Source organism: Xenopus laevis, chromosome 7L, assembly GCF_017654675.1.
Source record: "Xenopus laevis strain J_2021 chromosome 7L, Xenopus_laevis_v10.1, whole genome shotgun sequence".
Taxonomy (NCBI): domain Eukaryota; kingdom Metazoa; phylum Chordata; class Amphibia; order Anura; family Pipidae; genus Xenopus; species Xenopus laevis.
Genome location: NC_054383.1, coordinates 36,970,050 through 36,991,256, shown reverse-complemented (window position 1 = coordinate 36,991,256; position 21,207 = coordinate 36,970,050). Strand labels below are relative to the sequence as shown.

Genomic DNA, 21,207 nt, shown 5'->3' with positions numbered 1-21,207 from the left:
TTAGCATGGTGTGTTAGTGGTATTCTACAGTTTCCAGGTATTCCAGTTTTTGTTTTAAGGAGAATGCATTGCTTGTTATCCTGGACTTTTTACATTCATCATTTATTTTTCTGGGTTTTGTTTTGTGTAATCCAGCCATAACCCTTAAATATATTTTAATGCGTTTTGTATTTTTTTTATATTTCATTTTTAACAGGGAAGAAAGTGAAAGTGTGTTGACACTGAAGGGTTTAACACCCACCGGAATGCTACCTAGCGGAGTACTGGCTGGAGGACGACAGACTCTACAAAGTGGTAATGATACGCAGCTTGCAGTACCCCAGATGGACTGGGGCACATCTTATCCCTTTGCTAATTCTACAACTCATGCATGCTGGGAATTTCTTAGCTTTTCAGCTCTTGTCTTGGTGATTGTGATAGTGGTGTAGTATCTTGTCCGGTTACTCTGCGGGAGCTGAAAATGTATACCAGGGTACAAATGTGTAAAGTACGTTATATTGATGCTGTTTCTTAAAGCTTTAGTATCAATGTCTTAAAGGAAAACTATACCCTCCAAACAATGTAGGTCTGTATAAAAAGATATTGCATAAAACAGCTCATATGTGAAACACTGCTTCATGTAAGTAAACCATTTTAATAATAATATACTTTTTTAGTAGTATGTGCCATTGGGTAATCATAAATAGATTATTGCCATTTTAAAGAATAAGGGCCGCCCCCTGGGATTGTACTATTCACTGTGCACACATACACACCATATAAACTATACTTCTTAGGTCACATGAGCCAATTAACAGGCAGAGTTGTGTCTTTTGCTTCCACACTTCTTCCTGTTACAGTTAGAGTTGTGTTATTTCTGGTCAGGTGATCTCTGAGGCAGCACACAGACCATCACGAACTGGTGGTTCAAAGCAAGAGATGTAAAAGGGCAGTTTTTACTTAAATTTATATTCCAGTTTGGTAAGATTCTTTCATATGCTTCTTAATCTGATATAAACTATATGTTACTTAAGTATTCATTTTGGGGGTATAGTCTTCCTTTAATCTGGTTATAACTAAAAAGATATACAAAATGATGTATCCCTTTGTATAGAAAACTTAGTATTTAACAGACTAGCTTACTATTCTAGCCTCTTCAATATTTTGTACCCTGGTAGCCATACCCTCTGTTTAATGTAATGTGTGTAATTAACATCTTAATCTTCTTCCTCTACACTTCCAGCAGGTTCCTTTGTAAATCTTGTCTTTCTTGTTTGTGTCTGTCTTATGCTATAACCGCAAAGAGTGTGTCTGGTGTTCGCATTCTGTTCTGCATTATGTTGTATCGGCTTTTACCTGTACTAATACAGTATGTACAAAATGTATTCTAAAACCACATTAGGGTATATTCACCATAGTAATATATTTCACATAAAAATAAACTTTAAATTAATGTATTTTGCTTATTGATTATACCTGTTAATTGAATAGTGTTTCTCAGAAAAATATATTGTACTGTAATTGTACTTTATTGCACATAATTTTAAGGAGCAGTTCAGGTCCCCAAAAGAAAGTCTGAAAATTGTCCGCATGGGTTTGTTCATGCACATTGTCAACAAACATTTTTGTTTTTAGTTTGCATGTCATGTACCCAGAGACTTGAATTATTCTCATGTTGCCCTCCAGGGAACCCAGCATTCAAATATTCCTGATCAGTTGTAACCTGGATAATAAAACAAACATAGCTGCTTTCTGCCGATGAAATGCCTTGGCTGTGACAGGTGGGCATCATTCAGAAACTGCTTTGTTGTGTTTTTAAAAGGGGAACTATCGCGGAAATGAAAATTTAATATAAGCTTCATCATAATGAAATCAGAAACTTTTCTAAATACAATGAATTAAATAGTCTGCACTGTTTCTGAAATAATCAAGTTCATCTTCACTATTCCTCTCAGCATCTGTTTCTCTTCATTCTGTCTTCATGCAGCAGTTGGGTGTCCGATATTTATTGACAGGTAGATCTAATATATCTTATGCAGAAGTTCCTTTCCTAGCAGATGTATTCAGTACAAACAAAATAACTGCCTCTTGCACAAATTCTGCATGTAGAGAGATAGGATGTCTGGTGATTTTAAAGGGATCCTGTCATCGGAAAACATTTTTTTTTCAAAACGCATCAGTTTATAGTGCTACTCCAGCAGAATTCTGCACTGAAATCCATTTCTCAAAAGAGCACACAGATTTTTTTATATTCAATTTTGAAATCTGACATGGGGCTAGACATTTTGTCATTTTCCCAGCTGCCCCCAGTCATGTGACTTGTGCCTGCACTTAAGGAGAGAAATGCTTTCTGGCAGGCTGCTGTTTTTCCTTCTCAATGTAACTGAATGTGTCTCAGTGAGACACAGGTTTTTACTATTGAGTGTTGTTCTTAGCTCTACCAGGCAGCTGTTATCTTGTGTTAGGGAGCTGCTATCTGGTTACCTTCCCGTTGTTCTTTTGTTTGGCTGCTGGGGGGGAGGAGGGGGGTGATATGACTCCAACTTGCAGTACAGCAGTAAAGAGTGATTGAAGTTTATCAGTCACATGACTTGGGGCTGCTGGGAAATTGACAATGTGTCTAACTCTAGCCCCATGTCAGATCTCAAAATTGAATATAAAAATTCTGTTTGCTCTTTTGAGAAATGGATTTTAGTGCAGAATTCTACTGGAGCAGCACTATTAACTGATTCATTTTGGGGGGAAAAAAAAATTCCCATGACAGTATCCCTTTAATAGAGTGAACTCTAATACAACTTCTAGGCAAAAGGAGCCTCCCTTTAAGATATATTGGATCTAACTGTCGATAAATATATGACACCCAATTGCTGCATGAAGAGAGAATAAAGAGAAACAGATGATGAGAGAGGAATAGTGAAGATACATTACAATATTTCATAAACAGTACAGAATTTTAAATTGGTTATATTTAGAAAACTTCTTATTTCAGTATGCTGAAGCTTAGATTCAATTTTCATTTGCGCGGTTGTTCACCCTTTAACAAAGGATGCAAAAGGGCTGTAAATCAGAACAGTTCTAATCGGCCCTGCCTGCTGATCTGAAGAAGCAGCCCTAAAAAACAAATTAAGAAGAATTTGATTCTTTTAAGTTCATTTCATGCAAACAAAAATATCAAGCATTTGCAAATATGCCCTATTCAGCTAGACTGAACAGCCCTTTAAGATATATGTACATGTTATGGTGTTTGGCATTTTAAGTTTTCAACTCAGGTAATAGTCTTTTTCTGTTCCACACTGAAATACAAACTGTTCCGCTTCTCCGCATGAGGTGGTGTATAAACATGGTGTCTGTTTTATCAGGAAGAGTAAGCGCCAGTAAACCCCAGTGCCTAAAATCAGCATATGCAGTCAAGCAGATAAACTAAAACCTTAAAACTGTACTACAGGTGTGGAATCCATTATCCAGAAATCTCTGAAATTAACTTTTTATGCATAACATAAATAACTTTTTATTCTTCCCACATTTGCTGTTCCTCTGTGATAGCATTATCACTGGTCTTAAAGGAAAACTATACCCCCAAAATGAATACTTACGCAACAGTTTATATCAAATTGAATGACATATTAAAGAATCTTACCAAACTGGAATATATATTTACATAAATATTGCCCTTTTACATCTCTTGCCTTGAACCACCATTTCGTGACTCTATCTGTGCTGCCTCAGAGATCACCTGACCAGAAATACTACAACACTAACTGTAACAGGAAGAAGTGAGGAAGCAAAAGGCAGAACTCTGTCTGTTAATTGGCTCATGTGACCTTACATGTGGTTTGTATGTGTACACAGTGAATCTTACGATCTCAGGGGGCGGCCCTTATTTTTTAAAATGGTAATTTTCTATTTATCATTACCCAATGGCACATACAACTAAAAAAGGATATTATTATGATAATGGTTCATTTACATGAAGCAGGATTTTACACATGAGCGGTTTTACTCAGTATCTTTTAATAGAGACCTACATTATTTGGGGGGTATAGTTTTCCTTTAAGCAACCCAACATTAATCTATGTTTATGACAAAGAAGTTGTATTGGGGATTTGTTCATGTTTATTTGGGGTTTAGTACCTTTTTTACATCATGCAATTTCTCTTATCTGGAAAACCTCAGTCGCACACAATTCTGGATAATGGAGCCAATACCTGTATCTCTAAAGCTATAGTTTTTAGGCATTCCAAAAAGTGCAGTTACAAATAGCTTTGTTTTAATTATTAACTCATTGATTGGTGGAATACACTATAATTGCTAAATTTGTCAGCTAAAAAATATGCATGAGACTTGCTCATCTTGAATGAACTTTTAGTATGATGTAGAGAGTTATATTCTGAGACAATTTGCAATCGGTTTTAATTTTTTAGTACTTGTGGTTTTTGAAAACATTTTTTTAAGAAGGGTATCCAGTATTAGAGATCAAAACTTGGGTTAACTTACCAAAGTTAGTGGGAGTCTGGGTGTTCGTGCCTCTGATCTTCATCTTAGGGGAGGAGGTTATTGAGTTTTTTTTAGCTTTTTATTCAGCAGCTCTCCAGTTTGCTGTTTAAACAATCTGGTTGCTAGGGTCTAAATGATCCTAGCAACCATGCACTGATTTAAATAATTGACTGCAATATGAATAGAAGAGGATCTGAATAGAAAGAGGAGTAATAAGAAGTAGCAATAATAAAACATTTTTAGCTTTACAGAGCATCTGTTCATTAGATGGGCTGTGAAAGCTTGAAAGAGTCAAAAGGAAAGGGCAAATAAAAACTAAAAAAAATAGACCGAAGACCAATTGTAAGGTTACTTAGAACTTTCCATTCTATAACACACTTAGGGGCCGATTCACTAACTTTGAGTGAAGGATTTGAAGTTAAAAAACTTCGAATTTCGAAGTTTTTTTTGGGCTACTTCGACCATCGAATGGGCTACTTCGACCTTCGACTACGAATCGAAGGATTCGGACTAAAAATCATTCGACCATTCGATAGTCGAAGTACAGTCTCTTTAAAAAAAACTTCGACCCCCTAGTTCGCCATCTAAAAGCTACCAAAGTCAATGTTAGCCTATGGGGAAGGTCCCCATAGGCTTGGCTAACTTTTTTTGATCAAAGGATATTCCTTTGATCGTTGGATTTAAATCCTTCAAATCGTTCCATTCGAAGGATTTAATCGTTCGATCGAAGGAATTATCCTTCGATCGTTCGATCGAACTATCTGCGCTAAATCCTTCGACTTCGATATTCGAAGTCGAAGGATTTTAATTCCTAGTCGAATATCGAGGGTTAATTAACCCTCGATACTTGGTCTCCCCCTTTAAAAACATCAAACAACTCTGTTTGCAGTATAGGAAGTCCCAGGTTACGTACAAGATAGGGTCTGTAGGTTTGTTCTTTAGCTGAATTAGTATGTAAGTTGAGACACACACACATATATATATAGATATAGATATATATATCTCTATATCTCTATATCTCTATATCTCTATCTATATATCTATATATCTATATATATATGTATATATATGTATATATATATATATATATATATATATATATATATATATATATATATATATATATATATATATATATATATATATATAAAGCATACAAAGCAAAAAAGATCAGCACTCACAGGTCTTAGAAAAATAAAATAAAAATGATTTATTAAAGAGCATGGACTAACGTTTCGGCTCTTCCAGAGCCTTTCTCAAAGTAGCAAAACAGACAATGAACATTGTTTAAATAGATACACTGGCGGGAAACACACAGCACTGATTACGTATATGTATCGTCATATGTTCAGCGACTATAATTAACCCATCACACTGATGTTGCAAACTTTAATCCATAAGGAATTAAAACTTACCCATATGTACCTAAATTGTATCATAAAGAGTAAGAATAAAAACAACCATATGTAACATTCTTATCTCTAGTAATTAGTAACTTTGTATCATTCTCGCAGAAAAATCATTCTTTACAAATAAACTCCATAACATGTGTTACAATATGTTAAAATGAGAAAAAAGATCTAATACATGGCCCATGGGTATTCCTCGAGTTCTCTACTCTCCAAAACTACTTTTTGTAGCCCAACTAAACCACTTATAAAAAAGCCCTGTCCGTATAGATACTGCATATCTTTATTTTTTATTATTTATTATTTATTTAATTAATGCCCTTGTCCTACTACCCTGATGGTTACCTACAGTCTTATAAATTGATTTATACTTAGTTGCCTTTATGCTATTAAATGACCGTACTTGTCATTGATTTATTTACAAAGTTGTATTTATGCTACTAAATGACAATATTTATGCTATCATACCACTAGGGGTCTGCCTCTGAGGAATGCGCTCATATTACAAAAGCTCCTCTGTCCTGTGTACTTTTAGGTAATAAACCATTATAACTGTTCCATGATAAGCCCATAAGTGATGAATCATTCCATTTAAGTGTAAAGCTAAAAACGCACTCATGTTATAATCACTCCTCTGCCTTGTGTGTTGTTAGGTGATAGACCATTTACCAATTCCATAATAAGGTTACCCCATATATCATTAATCAATCATTCCATTTAAATGTGAAGCTATATCCCTAAAATATCTCGTCTATATATACATAATATGAAGATCGTGTAGACAAATCAAATACTACAGAAAATTTGCATCCATACCTACAGATAAAAATATTATCTCCATAGTATCAATTATTGTAGTACTAAGTCAAACACCTAAATAAGTGAAAAATTAGAAAAAATGTTAGAAAAAATGAAAAAGAAAGAAAAGAAAAACAAAATTTTTTTTAACCCTTTTGTATGTGTCAAAAACCATTAATGATTACCATTGGTGTAATCGTGATTGTCAATCAGTTGTTATACAATTGTCTGTTATCAGTACACATTCCGGATCAGGTGTAAATCCTCTTTTTCATTTTTTCTAACATTTTTTCTAATTTTTCACTTATTTAGGTGTTTGACTTAGTACTACAATAATTGATACTATGGGGATAATATTTTTATCTGTAGGTATGGATGCAAATTTTCTGTAGTATTTGATTTGTCTACACGATCTTCCTATTATGTATATATAGACGAGATATTTTAGGGATATAGCTTCACATTTAAATGGAATGATTGATTAATGATATATGGGGTAACCTTATTATGGAATTGGTAAATGGTCTATCACCTAACAACACACAAGGCAGAGGAGTGATTATAACATGAGTGCGTTTTTAGCTTTACACTTAAATGGAATGATTCATCACTTATGGGCTTATCATGGAACAGTTATAATGGTTTATTACCTAAAAGTACACAGGACAGAGGAGCTTTTGTAATATGAGCGCATTCCTCAGAGGCAGACCCCTAGTGGTATGATAGTATAAATATTGTCATTTAGTAGCATAAATACAACTTTGTAAATAAATCAATGACAAGTACGGTCATTTAATAGCATAAAGGCAACTAAGTATAAATCAATTTATAAGACTGTAGGTAACCATCAGGGTAGTAGGACAAGGGCATTAATTAAATAAATAATAAATAATAAAAAATAAAGATATGCAGTATCTATACGGACAGGGCTTTTATAAGTGGTTTAGTTGGGCTACAAAAAGTAGTTTTGGAGAGTAGAGAACTCGAGGAATGGGAGAGGAATACCCATGGGCCATGTATTAGATCTTTTTTCTCATTTTAACATATTGTAACACAGGTTATGGAGTTTATTTGTAAAGAATGATTTTTCTGCAAAAATGATACAAAGTTACTAATTACTAGAGATAAGAATGTTACATATGGTTGTTTTTATTCTTACTCGTTATGATACAATTTAGGTACATATGGGTAAGTTTTAATTCCTTATGGATTAAAGTTTGCAACATCAGTGTGATGGGTTAATTATAGTCGCTGAACATATGACGATACATATACGTAATCAGTGCTGTGTGTTTCCCGCCAGTGTATGTATTTAAACAATGTTCATTGTCTGTTTTGCTACTTTGAGAAAGGCTCTGGAAGAGCCGAAACGTTAGTCCATGCTCTTTAATAAATCATTTTTATTTTATTTTTCTAAGACCTGTGAGTGCTGATCTTTTTTGCTTTGTATAGTTTATTTACTGATCGCGCACCCAGGCACGTTTATTTTGCTTTATCGTGAGTGCTGGCATCCCTTGGAATATATATATATATATATATATATATATATATATATATATATATATATATATATATATATATATATATATATATATATATATATATATATATATATATATATATATATATATATATATATATATATTATATTAATTAACTTATTAAATGCAACAAGACAGATGTCTGTCTTAACATAGTATTTATTTTTACCTTTCTGTGCTCTGCAGTAGACAACACACACCAGAAGGGATTGGGGCAGGTGTTTATTAAAGCTAAATGCTAATAAAAGTCAAGCAAACCATAGTATGTTACTGTAACAGCCCCGTCTGTAAGTGTGAGTTGTATGTATGTCGGGTGTATGTAACTCGAGGACTCCCTGTATTGTTAAATAGGGAATAATGCAGCTGCTATTGTACATAAGAATTTTAGAAGTCCCCTCAGACTTCCATGACCATGTAGACCAGGGGACCTCAGCCTTTTTTTTTTTTTTATTCGTGAGCCACATTTAAATGTAAAAATGAGTTGGAGAGCAACACAAGCATGGAAAAGTCCATGGGGATGTCAAATAAAGGCTGTTATTGGCTGTTTGCTAGCCCCTATGGGGACTTGCAGCCTACAGGAGACTCTGTTTGGCAGTACACCTAGTTTTTATACAACCAAAACTTGCCTCCAAGCCGGGGGTCGGTTTTGAGTGTGTTAACACCCGCCTGGGCACAGAACAGTCCAACTTGCCAATACCCTAAAAAGGATCACATGACATGCTCAGACTGCAGATTCCATTACTGATTAGCTAACATTCATGCTTGCAGTTTTCACTTAAGGTGGCCATAGACGTAACAATTACAATCTTTCGTTTCAATACACACATGCAGAGCTGAATCATCAGATATACTGGTAGAAACAATAGAATTCTGCCTGTATCTGACAATTCAGCACTAATAATAGCCGATGTTTGGGTGCATTCAAAGGCACCTGATCAGAATTTTCAGTCCAGCCCTATCGATGAGCCAACCGATATCCAAGTCTTCGGTTGGCTCTTTTCCCACCATACATGCACCGAATATCGTACAAAAATTAGTTTCTTACAATATTATCTGTGCATGATACATATGAACTGATGCAGTTTTATGGCCACAGTGATAAGTTTATTATACTTATTGGAGAGTAGGTTGTGTGTCTGCCGGCAGAGAATATTCTTCTTCTGACACTGGAATAGGAAGCAGACAGAATCTTCTCAAATTTAAAGTCAGTTCAGCTGTATATACATACAAGCGTGTACAAAAATTTGTACTTAAGATACATGCATCCATGGGGGAGATTTCCATTTTAATTTAACCTGCAATGCCAGCTCCAATCCCTAATTTTCTCCATAAGAAATAGCTGAAGTTTCATGTTTATTGCTTGTAAATACATTTTGTAGTCTGTATTTTGTTAATTGTTAATTTGTTAGAAACCACACTGACTGTTACTGAAACCTGTTTTTAACTTTTTAGCGGTTTTGTATAAGATTTGTCATTTAATCTTTTGTACTCCAAACTATAAATACATAAAACATTATGACTACCTATAAAATCTGTTCTGCATATAATTTTCATTGCCAGCAACTTCTGTCAAATAACCCTGGGGTAGATTGTGTGCAACTCTCCATTTCTCAGCTTAAACATTACTAAGAATTCATTTTGCTTGCTTTAATACTACAGATTTGATGCCTTCATATTTTTCTCTCTGTATTTGCAGCCCAAACAAATGTTTTGCCTTGTAAGAATGTGGGTGGATAATAATGACTTGGGCAGCCTTGTATATTAAGTTGGTCACTGCGGGGTTTTTTTTTTGTTATGCAATATTACACTTCTCATCTTTCTCATTCATTTTGCATGCATCTGCTCACTTCTGTACAGCCACAGTTGAGGCAATTGAGGCTGATAAAGGTATGATTAGAGTCTTTGCCTTTTGGCAGAGATCTGTGTTTTTTTGGGGGTTGGGAATTGAATTATGTGTAACTGTGACAAGGTTCAAACTTGCACAACCAGAGATGGATCCCTCTGTCCCCTCTATGTAAAACCCTAACTCTTGTAACCGTTTGTGTTTCAGCACTTGCCTGTAGCATGGTATTGTAGAGTCATAAGTGGTTTTCCTTTTCTTGCCAACAGTCTGTGACCTTTTTATTTTACATTTAAGTAGAATGTCTGGTGTTATGTGTTTGTACAGAGAATATCTACTTCTAGTCCGTACAGTCATCTTGAAATATGATTTGTGCATGATCCAAATTGTACCCTCTGCTGTGTTGCTCTTTCACTGGTTGTACATACTACCTGGTAGTGCAAGATTTGCCTTCATTCTGACATGATGTAAACAAAAAAAAAAATCAGACTTTGGCACAAATAATCAACAACTCTTTACCCATGTCCCATTTAAGCTGCTTCTAGATTTCCAATAAGGACTGTGTATTTGTAATTTATTCCTCGCCTTTCATTGGGGTTGATTCATTTGGACATAGTACAAATTCAGGTGCCCGATGGAACCAGAACAGAATAATTTCCATCAGCTCTTTGTAATTTTACACTGTTAGACTTCGCAATATCACACTTAGCACCATCTACAGCTTATTGTTGTGAGAGAGGTTCCATCAATGTCAGGCTCTCTTGTGGGACCCAGGAGGCCCAGTTCTACACTCATGTCGATAGTTTGTGTAAAGCAGCTTTTGAATACAGAATTCGTTTTTGCACTACATGTAGACGTCAGTGACGATTTATTAATTAAAAGTTACTTGTGCGTTTAAGATTGAGGTGTTTTGTATTTTCCATGTTTTAAAAGGCAGATTTAGTGGATATAAGGGGCCAAGTTAAGAGGGAATGAACTCCATCAAGGTGTTCATAGTTATAGAGATCTGCTTGTTTGGCCTTGTCGCCAAACGAGCGGATTTCTCCCTGATATGCATCACATTGAAGTGGGCGATATCAGGCTGATCCAATCGCGGGCCCTGATCGCCCTTTAACTAGTCAGACACCTTAGGCTAGGCATGTTGTTAGCTAACTTCCTCAACAACAAACAGAAGAGAGCGATTGAAATGCGATGAAACCATTAAATCTGAACTAGATGCTGGTGGAAAGCCGACTCCCAGGCATGATGGGAGCCCCATCCAAATAGGTTGTGAAACACTGGAGAAAAGTGACGTTACTGTGACTAATAGAAGGGTTTGAGATGTGCTCTGTGTGATGCTGCTGCTGTAGAACAGGAGTAAACCCACGTTTTACATTGTTTTGGTTATTCATCAGTTAATCCGAATTAGACTCTTGAGTAGGATTTCCTTTTAAAGATTTGTATATAGTAAACGCAAATATTCAGGGAAATGTGGCTTTTTGAAGGGAGAAAAAAGTGACTGAGAAACCATGTCATTGATCAAGACTTAAAGTGGCTGTTCACCATTGCGTTAACTTTTAGTATGTGTAGAGAGTGATATTCTGACAATTTGCACTTGGTTTTCATTTTTTTATTGTGTCGTATTTCAGTTATTTAGCATTTTATTCAGCAGCTCTCCAGTTTGCAGTTTTAGCAATCTGGTTGATAGGGTCCAAATTACCCTAGCAAATTACCCAATTGATTTGAATAAGAGACTGGAATATGAATAGGAGAGGCCTGAGTAGAAAGGTTAATGATAAAAAAAAAAAAAGTAGTAATAATACATTTTTATAACCTTATGGAGAATTTTTTTTTAGATGGGGTCAGTGACCCCATGTGAAAGCTGGCAAGTGTTAGAATAAGGCAAATGTTTAAAAAACCACCCCTTTAAAGGAGAAGGAAAGCTACGGAGACATTTTATTGCCAATAGATTAGCTGCAATAGTGCAAGCTAGAATGCTATATTTATTCTGTAGAATGTTTTACCATACCCAAGTAAACAGCTCTAGAAGCTCTCTGTTTGTTTAGGATAGGAGCTGCAGTATTAATGTGGTGTGACATCACTTCCTGCCTGAGTCTCTCCCTGCTCACTCATAGCTCTGGGCTCAGATTACAGCAGAGAAGGGGAGGGGGAGAGGAGCAAACTGAGCATGCTCATGCCCGGGGGAAAGAGGCTTAAGCTAAAGGCAGGAAGTCTGATACAGAAGCCCATGTGTACACAATAGAAGGAAAGAAATGCAGTGTCTCTTTTGACAAAGGATTTAGAGCAGCACTACTTTGAGGGTTCACTGGTATATTTAGGTGGACCTTTCTGATAAGGCTAACTTTAACGTTTCCTTCTCCTTTACCATTCAGATCAGGTGGGACAGCGTGATGGCAAATCACACAATGTATGTCTTTTACAACCCAATTGAATCAACCCCAGTGATGCATTGAAAGGTCTACTATATAGACACATTTTTGTATGGCCTCTTAAAATGCATTAACTTTCTATTCCATATCAACACAAAAAAACTATTGATGTACAGTGTGCAGAGCTCCACCCTTATCTGTGCCAAATGTCACATGTAACACGTTCACTCAAAAGCAAGGAGAATTGTCATAGATTGCCTCTCACAATGGTCTAACCTAGGACTATAGCATAGGGGCAGCATCATCATCTCAAGGACTTTCATTGGGACTCATTTATCAACACTAGGCAAATTTGCCCATGGGCAGTTACCCATAGCAACCAATTAACTAATAGTTTTTTAAAGCCAGCTGCAAGTAGAACAATGAATGCAGCAATTTGATTGGTTGCCATGTATTACTGCCCATGGGCAAATTTGCCCAGTATTGATAAATGCCCCCCCTTGTGTTTGAGTTGATACTGTTGTCTATGCACAGCTTTGGTTATTATTGGGAAGCAATTCGCGGCATTTCTTTGCTTTTCCTGGTGACAAAGTGCAACATTATCTGTCAGCTGCCTCATATGCAGCTTTATATGTTATTCTCTTATACAACCTGCAGCCCTCCATCTGTTGAGTTTCAGAAGTTTCCTTTGTGAAGACTACAGATTGGACCTCCTGCTACACAGCAGTTCTGAATCCACGGTCTTTATGAGAAATGTCTTTTCCTTGCTTTTTCTCCAGGGAAAAGTATCTGGTTAATGTATTTCTATACACTAGTCCCAAAGGAAAATTGGAGAAAAAACATTTGAGGAGACCAGTTAAGAGTAGTAGAGTCAGCTCAGCCAATGAAAAGAAAGCTACAGATTACTTGGGTTTCATTTACAATACAAGACTTGGGAAGATCAGATTCAGGAAGCATCCACTTCTTACTTACATATGTAGTTATTGCTCGGACTCTTCCAGGCTTCTAACGTTTTCCATTTGCATTTTAAGCAATACGAGGATTCTCGCCGCAGCATAAAATCTGCAGTTTTGAAGAAGCAAAGGGATTGGATAGGATCAATGAAAGGATGCCCCCGAGAAAAGATGCGAGGCAGCAAGACGGTATTAATTCAGTAAACGTAAACGCCAAGGAAAATAACGGGACTGGCAACAACAATGTCCAATGACTGCTCTAGGTAAGCGCTTACTCCCACCCTGCCTGAGAAGTCCCTAGATTCAAGCTTTGTCCGAGAACAGCTTCAATAGCCACTGGGATCCAAAATACCTACAGACTGTGAAAGGTCGTGGAATATGCAGCGATCCCTATGTGTACATTTCAGTGCTTTCCATGAGACTACAACATTTCTTTGTACGATTTGGACATTCATTGGGCATGTTCCGAACTTGCCGCTACCAAGCGCACGTGTGTGTGGATCATGGGAAAGTATGGGGCTGTTTTCATGAAAGCACTTCTAGTGTTGCATCTCACGCTTATCATTGTTGACACTTAAGTTTACAAATGGAAATCTTGTTTTCGTTCACTAGATTTTTTTTCCCCCCTTTTCTGATCAGAAATGTGCATCCCTTAAAGCTATTTATTTAAAAGGATTGTCTTAAACATGCCGAGGTTGCAAAATTTATTCGAAAAAAACCTGCAAACCAACGCCAGGCAAATGGCTTTTTGTAATCTCAGGTGTATAGTTGTATGAATTCGATGTTGCGATCTATGTATTATATGCTGTCATTTTTTTTTATTATTATTATTATATATAGGGTGGCGAGGAGATCATATTTAATTGCACCAAATCTCTTAATATTGGAACGATTTCTACATAGGAACATTTATTACTTGAACGGAGATCAAACAAATATTTTATTTCTTACGCACCCAATATTTTCTGAGATTCCCCCCTACCCTTTTTCCACCTAAAAAAAAAAAAGCAAATCAGGATTGTTCCTTCTTGGGTACTTTAATTGAGCTTTGTATATTATGTTGAAGTACATTTTTGATTCATATCAAGTCTGTAAAGCTTGACATTGTATTTTGTGTATGCATGTTTTCTTTTTTTGCAGATATTTAATATATAAACCTATGATGTACAGGAAGCGCATCTATAGGGAACATAGATGTTATTGATACTTTTTAGTTTATTGTGATTATTAAAGTTGCTTCAATGGCTGATCACGACTGAATAGCTGCAAGAATTTTTATTATCTTGAATTCTGTAAAGACTAAAAAAAATATGTTCCGAGCGTATGTTTTGTGAAAACATAAGGAATTGCTTTGTCCAACCTCTGTAAAATAAAGACTGCATGGATTTGTTTCTTTTTTTCTTCCCCTTTTTCTTTTTTTTTCATTTGATAGTTACCAGAACCAGACTGCGGAATTTGAAATTCCAATGATTTTCTTGTTCTAGAAATAATGAAAGTACTGATTTCCATTGTATTTTTGGTATAAATTTTTGCACTTTTTTTTTTTGTTGTTTGCAACATCACTTGCAACTTAAGTCTGTTCAGGTCATGTCCCTTTTCATTTCCACCAACTGCAAACTGTACATAGCTCCTTGTCCAGGTCAGAGATTTTATGCATGTTTCCGAACTGTTAAAGAATTTTATAAACTGTAGCACACAATAAATTTTGTGCATGGGCCGCTGCTCTGAGCAGTGTGTCAATTTTGTATGGTTTTTTTCCCTTTTGCTTTTTAATATAATCAAGAATTAAAAAAAAGAAAAAAATGAAATTTCCCTCTCTGTAAAAAAAAATTTAAAAAAAAAAGTCAATCATGCAGCAAAATATATTCAGATCTTTTAGCATAATTTTTCACCAAGAAACTTCTATAGGTGTTAAAGCCCTTTATGACAAAATGTATGTTTCTTCTATACTGCCAAACTTCTTCCTTTACAATATGCAACCTATTTCCGGCGATAATGTATGATGTTTTCCCAATAAAACGAAGATGTATTTAAAAAATAAACGTGGCTTGCGTTGTTTATAGAATATGTAGACGTGAAGTACTTTAATACCAGCTTAAAGGGTTTCTGTCATGATTTTAATGGTGTTATTCTTATTTCTAAATTACACTGTTACTGTTCACACTGCAAATTATTCACTCCTACGATATAAAATTTACGGTAGTTCCTGGACCAATAAGTGTATTTCCGTGGTGTTGTTGTAATATTGGTGTGTAGGCAGCCAACTCGGGTCATTTTTCTTGGTCATGTGCTTTCAGAAAGTCAGTGCTGCACAATGGAACTGCTTTCTGACAGGCTACTGTTTCTCCTATTTAATGTAACTGAAGGTGTTGCAGTGGGACCTGGATTTTTACTATGAGTGCTGTTCTTATATCTACCAGGGAGCTGCTATCTGGTTACCTTCCCATTGATCTGTTGTTAGGCTGCTGGGGGAAAGGCAGGGGGTGATATCACACCCTAAATATGAATGCTAGGGCATTCACCAAAACTTCTCAATTGTCTGCATGTTGTCTGGCTTTAGGAGCGTTCTGAACAGGAGAGTGAGTATTCTGCCATTTATCTTACTTATTCTCTTGTTCCGTTTACTCTATTGACTATTATACTGCATATATCATGGAAGGTGGAACCAATTCATTTAATGCGGGCAGGGTTGAATTTTTGGGTGCTAGTGCTGGTGGCACATATCTACTCTTGAAAATGATCTTGAGGTGGGACGTATACCCAGGGGTTACGTATAAGGAAGTTCCCAGCCTTTTCAGACATATCCAGAGACTTTGTTGAGTCTTGGAACAATACACTCTCCGCTTGTTCCTCCAAATTAATGGAATTGATCATCGATTTTCACACCAAAAAACACCATCTTATACAATCGGATGTTGAAGAGGTACAGCTAGAATTACTAAAATATGAAGCCAAAGTGGACACTGCGGAGCTCCTGAGTGAGATCAAATATCGGGTTAATAAGTATGAGACGGCAGTTAAGCGCACCAAGAGAGAAAATGAATTAAATACCCTTTCCCCAAGGTACTTCCATTCTGTGAAAAAGTGCCATCCGATGATGTGCATGAGGCGAGAGTGACGTACAAAAGGCGAAGACCAGACAATGAAACAAAGGAAGCAAATCTAGGATTGTACCAGAAGATCAATAGTTGTACCGAACATTCATGTGCCCAGAGAGCTGTGTAATCCCACTGCCTGTTGTATATTGTATGCAGGGCTGCTTTAATAAATGGCAAAATGAGTATAAGTTCATAAGCAATGGCTGACCCCTCAATTTAATCAGCTTGGAAGCCCTGTAATACATAGTAACATAGTAAATTAGGTTGAAAAAAGACACACATCCATCAAGTTCAACCTTTTAACTTTTTTTTAACCTGTCTAACTGCCAGTTGATCCTGAGTAAGACAAAAAACCCATCTGAAGCCTCTCTAATTTGCCTCAGAGGGGGAACAAACTCTTTCCTGACTCCAAAATGGCAATCGGACTAGTCCCTGGATCATCTTGTACTATGAGCTATCTCCCATAACCCTGTATTCCCTCTCTTGCTAAAAAGCCATCCAACCCCTACTTAAAGCTATCTAATGTATCAGCCTGTACAACTGAGAATTCCACATCATCACAGCTCTTACTGTAAAAAACCCCTTCCGAATATTTAGGCGGAACCTCTTTTCTTCTAATCGGAATGGGTGACCTCGTGTCAGCTGGAAAGACCTACTGGTAAATAAAACATTAGAGAGATTATTATATGATCCCCTTATATATTTATACATAGTTTTCATAATACCCCTTAAGTGCTTCTTGTGCAGTGTGAACATCCCCAATTTGGCCAGTCTTTCCTCACAGCTAAGATTTTCCATACCTTTTACCAGCTTAGTTGCCCTTCTCTGTACCCTCTCTAATACAATAATGTCCTGTTTGAGTGATGGAGACCAAAACTGTATGGCATATTCTAGATGGGGCCTTACAAGTGCTCTATACAGTGGAAGAATTACCCCCTCCTCCCTTGACTCTATGCCCCTTTTAATAAGGAGCTTATTATTGCTACTATTATTTCATTTCTTTATTATATTTACTTTCTTTTGGAAAATAACTTCCTAAGAGCTCTAGCCCTGCTTTTTCCCCTGGAGCACAAAGCACTTGCAGAGCAGGTACATATTCATTCTTAGTGCTAGAAAATGCAGGCACTGTATGGGCACATCCAACAGAAATGATTTCCATTAAATCTACTTGAGTTTGCTATGGTCTCCGCATACCTGCTTGGTAGTTGAGGATCTATTATTAATGAAAATACATGTCTTAAGTACAATTAAGGCAGCACTGCCATCAGTTTAAGAGGACTGCTGTTGGGGACCATCAGTGCCCCCTTTGCCCTGGGCCCACTGGTGTTTTTAAAGTGGCTCTGGTTTTATGGAATAGGTTAATTTGCATATGTCTAAGTGCAAGGATGGGATTCGAACACCCTAGTTATATGGTAAGGCTTCCAGGTCACCAAAAATGAAGGAGAGAAAGAGAAAAAAGCAAATGTCACCTACATCACAGTCTAAAGGACTTGGTCAAGGGAAGAGAAAACCTGGGCTGACCACAGAAAATTTAACAGTTCAAGTAGTGATGAGTGAATCTGTCCCATTTCGGTGAATAATTCAGGAAACAGCGAAAAAATTTGCCATATGGCAAAAAATTTTGCAAACACATTGAAGTCAATGGGCGTCAAAATAATTCTGACGTGCGACAATTTTGTCCAAATGCATTAAAGTCAATGGGCGTCTGAATTATTTTGACGCGCAACAATTTTTCTACGCACAACAATTTTGACGCGCAACAGTATTTTATTTTTATTTTTTTTTGGTTGCGGCGGATTTTTCACAGTTTCTTGAAAACATTCGCCAGTGCTGACACACGGAAATTCTCCGTGCCTGGTGGGTTTAATTGCCCATCACAAATAAATAATGAAGACCAATTGCAAAATTGCTGCATAATTCTATAACATACTATAAATTAACTTCTATATTAACCACCCCTTAACCACAGGAGTCCCTGCCTAGTTCCAGATTTTTCCAACAGAACACAGTTGCAGTTATCCAGGTGGGGGTGAGAGATTAGACAACTCATTGACCAAGCCTGACTGTATTAATGGGCAAACTATGCATTGGCCCACACTTTCCCCTGATTTTTATGTTTTTTGGGGGGCTCTGAGACTAACTTACTTTAAGTCCAAAGTAGCTGGCTCCCTTCCGCCCCACCCAGATATCTGCGTCAGTGCTGGTGTAAGAACCCAAAACAGTGATAGCTGTTGACTTCATGAAGCTTTTGGTGCTGAAGGCTGTGGGTGTTGGGGAAAATATCCTCTGCTTTACCTGCTTTAATAATTCTTAGATTTCTGCAGCCACCCACCTCCTTCTGTGCACCACACAATATGACATTTTTCCAATCTGTACCAATACGCTTAAGAATCTCAAATGCAGATGATATAAATGAGCTACAAATAGAAAAAAATTGGTCTTGGATCTTCCGCAGAGAGAGAGGGGGTCAAATGGCTTTCTACAAAACTACAGAATTAAAAAAAAAAATGAATATTTAAAATGGAAAGTTTGTTGTCAAGATATAGTTCCTTTGTAGGTGCTAGTTGGACAGATACAAACTTTTTATTTTAATCGCTCTATGTTGTTGCCTGTCCTTTAAGCACTTAGAGCAGCCTTTCTCAAGTGGGTGCCTAGCTGATAATTGGGGTAGAAGAGAAGTTTTACAGTGCAGGGACATCAGTGTTATTATCCAAGCATTCTATCATTTAGAGTTGTGATGTACAGCAGGTAGACATATTTGTGATCCTCACCCGACCGCCCAGCCTTCAGAAGTTAAGGGGAGCAGCTAGGCGGAGAATCAATAAAAGTCTCTACATCATCTGGTCCTAACCTTATATTTCCCCAGAACTGGTCCATCCTCCTCTGGAGTGGTCACTTCCACCCAGCAATGATATTACTTCAAGTTCCGTGGGTTCCCGGGTCGGGCCAAAGTAACCAGTAGTGATGTTAGGGTTGGGGAGTGGGACAGTGCAGGGGTCAGGTGGGGTTGTAAGTCTGCGGGACAATTGTGTATGTATCCTAAATCCAGATTGTTGCAACCAAGGAAACCCACATTCCATTTCATGATCCCTGTAGTGCAGTGATCCCCAACCAGAAGCTCGTGAGCAACATGTTGCTCCCCAACCCCTTGGATGTTGCTCTCAGTGGCCTCAAAGCAGGTGTTTTTTTCTTTAATTCCTGGCTTGGAGGCAAGTTTTGATGCATAAAAAAAAGAGATGCAGTCTCCTGTAGGCTGCTAGTCCACATAGGGGCTACCAATAGCCAATCATGGCCCTTATTTGGCACCCCAGCAACATTCTTCATGCTTGTGTTGCTCCCCAACTCTTTTTACATCTCAATGTTGCTCACAGTTGAAAAAGGTGGGGGATCCCTGCTGTAGTGGATACATTAGAACAATTCCTTGCTGCCCAACTATAATAATGTGAACTTATGTTAAAACAATTTAATGCCCCCCACCCACAAGTAGGGTTGCCACCTGTCCGGTTTTGAACCGGACAGCCCGGTATTTTGAAGGGCTGCCCGGTTCAATGCTTCCTGCCCGGTTTTCCAAATAAGGAAAACCGGGCGGGATTAGCTTGATTGACACCGCGATCGGCCAATCGGCGATCGCGACGTCATAGCTCCGCCCCGTGACATCACGGGACCGCCCACTGACGTCACGGGAACGCCCCCTGTCCGGCTGGAGCCACAGGGAAAGGTGGCAACCCTACCCACAATGGTCCTGGAAATCTAAAGTTTCCCCATTGTCTGATTAAATAGCGCTATGTCAGTCATGGTGAGCGGGTAAAAGTTTCATCTCTCACTTAAAAATCAATGGTTTTTCTTATTCCTTGAGCTTAACAGGGAAATCAGAGCTACTCATGGGGGCAAATCCACTAACCTGCGGAAATTCACGACAGCTTCGCTCCCATCGGCATGCCAAAAAAATCGACAGGACAACTCTAATTCACTAAAATGCAAAGTTGCGTCCAGAGCACCGAACAATGGCGAAGTTGCGCTAGCATTAATTCAGCAAGCAAAGTGAAGTTGCGCTAGCGTTGGCTAATTAGCAAATAATCAGCAAATACATTACACAAGGCCAGGGAAGCTTAATAAAGTTATATTGCCCTACACATGAGCCCACTGTATAGTTTTTTGTGCCATATGTTAGGAAATGTAGGGGGAAAGCCGGTTATCCCAAAAAAGAAATTACAATCTATTGCAGCCTATCACCCTGAAAAACTGAAAAGTCGCCAGCGTATTTTGGGACTTTATGGAACTCCTATCTACTCTATTGCACTTCGGCTGGTCTGAGGTGGTGAAGGCAAGTCTGGCGCAAGAGGTAAAGTTCAGTAAATCCGCATCTTAGTGAATTTGCACAGTTACGTCCATTTGCCAGAGCGAAAATTCGCCAGCGTTAGTCACTTCGCCCTTTAGTAAATTTGCCCCATGGTTGGTGCTTGTGAGAGTAATATTTAGATTCCCAGTGCACAGATACTCCTTCTACATAAAGGACTCCTGTTAACAGTCACAACTGAGTGAAAGAAGGGGAGTGTACATTGAATTATAGATCTCTCAAGGTCCATCATTTACATCCGCAGACACAGTAGGGAACTTGTGCTTTTCGCCGCAGTGAGTTACACCTACAGCCACTTTCATTAAAGATACTTGTGTCCATATGCAAACGTCTGTATAGTTACCCTCAGCACTGATCAGTCCTTCCCGC

At 37.5% G+C, this 21,207-nt stretch overlaps 1 protein-coding gene across 8 annotated transcripts in view; it reads left to right on the top strand.

The window, feature by feature from the left end:
• Positions 1-15,425, top strand: part of ppp3cc.L (protein phosphatase 3, catalytic subunit, gamma isozyme L homeolog) — a 47,002-nt gene extending 31,577 nt beyond the window's left edge. For 5 of the 8 annotated variants that reach the window (XM_018225366.2, XM_018225362.2, XM_041568795.1 and 2 more), the window contains 3 exons: positions 197-294; positions 10,079-10,108; positions 13,462-15,425. In XM_018225366.2, coding sequence (XP_018080855.1) covers positions 197-294; positions 10,079-10,108; positions 13,462-13,637 — 304 coding nt within the window. In that variant the 3' untranslated portion in view covers positions 13,638-15,425. The remainder of the gene's footprint in view (positions 1-196; positions 295-10,078; positions 10,109-13,461) is intronic. The other 3 variants (XM_018225365.2, XM_018225367.2, XM_018225368.2) reach the window with 1 other exon arrangement.
• The last annotated feature ends 5,782 nt before the right edge of the window (positions 15,426-21,207 follow it).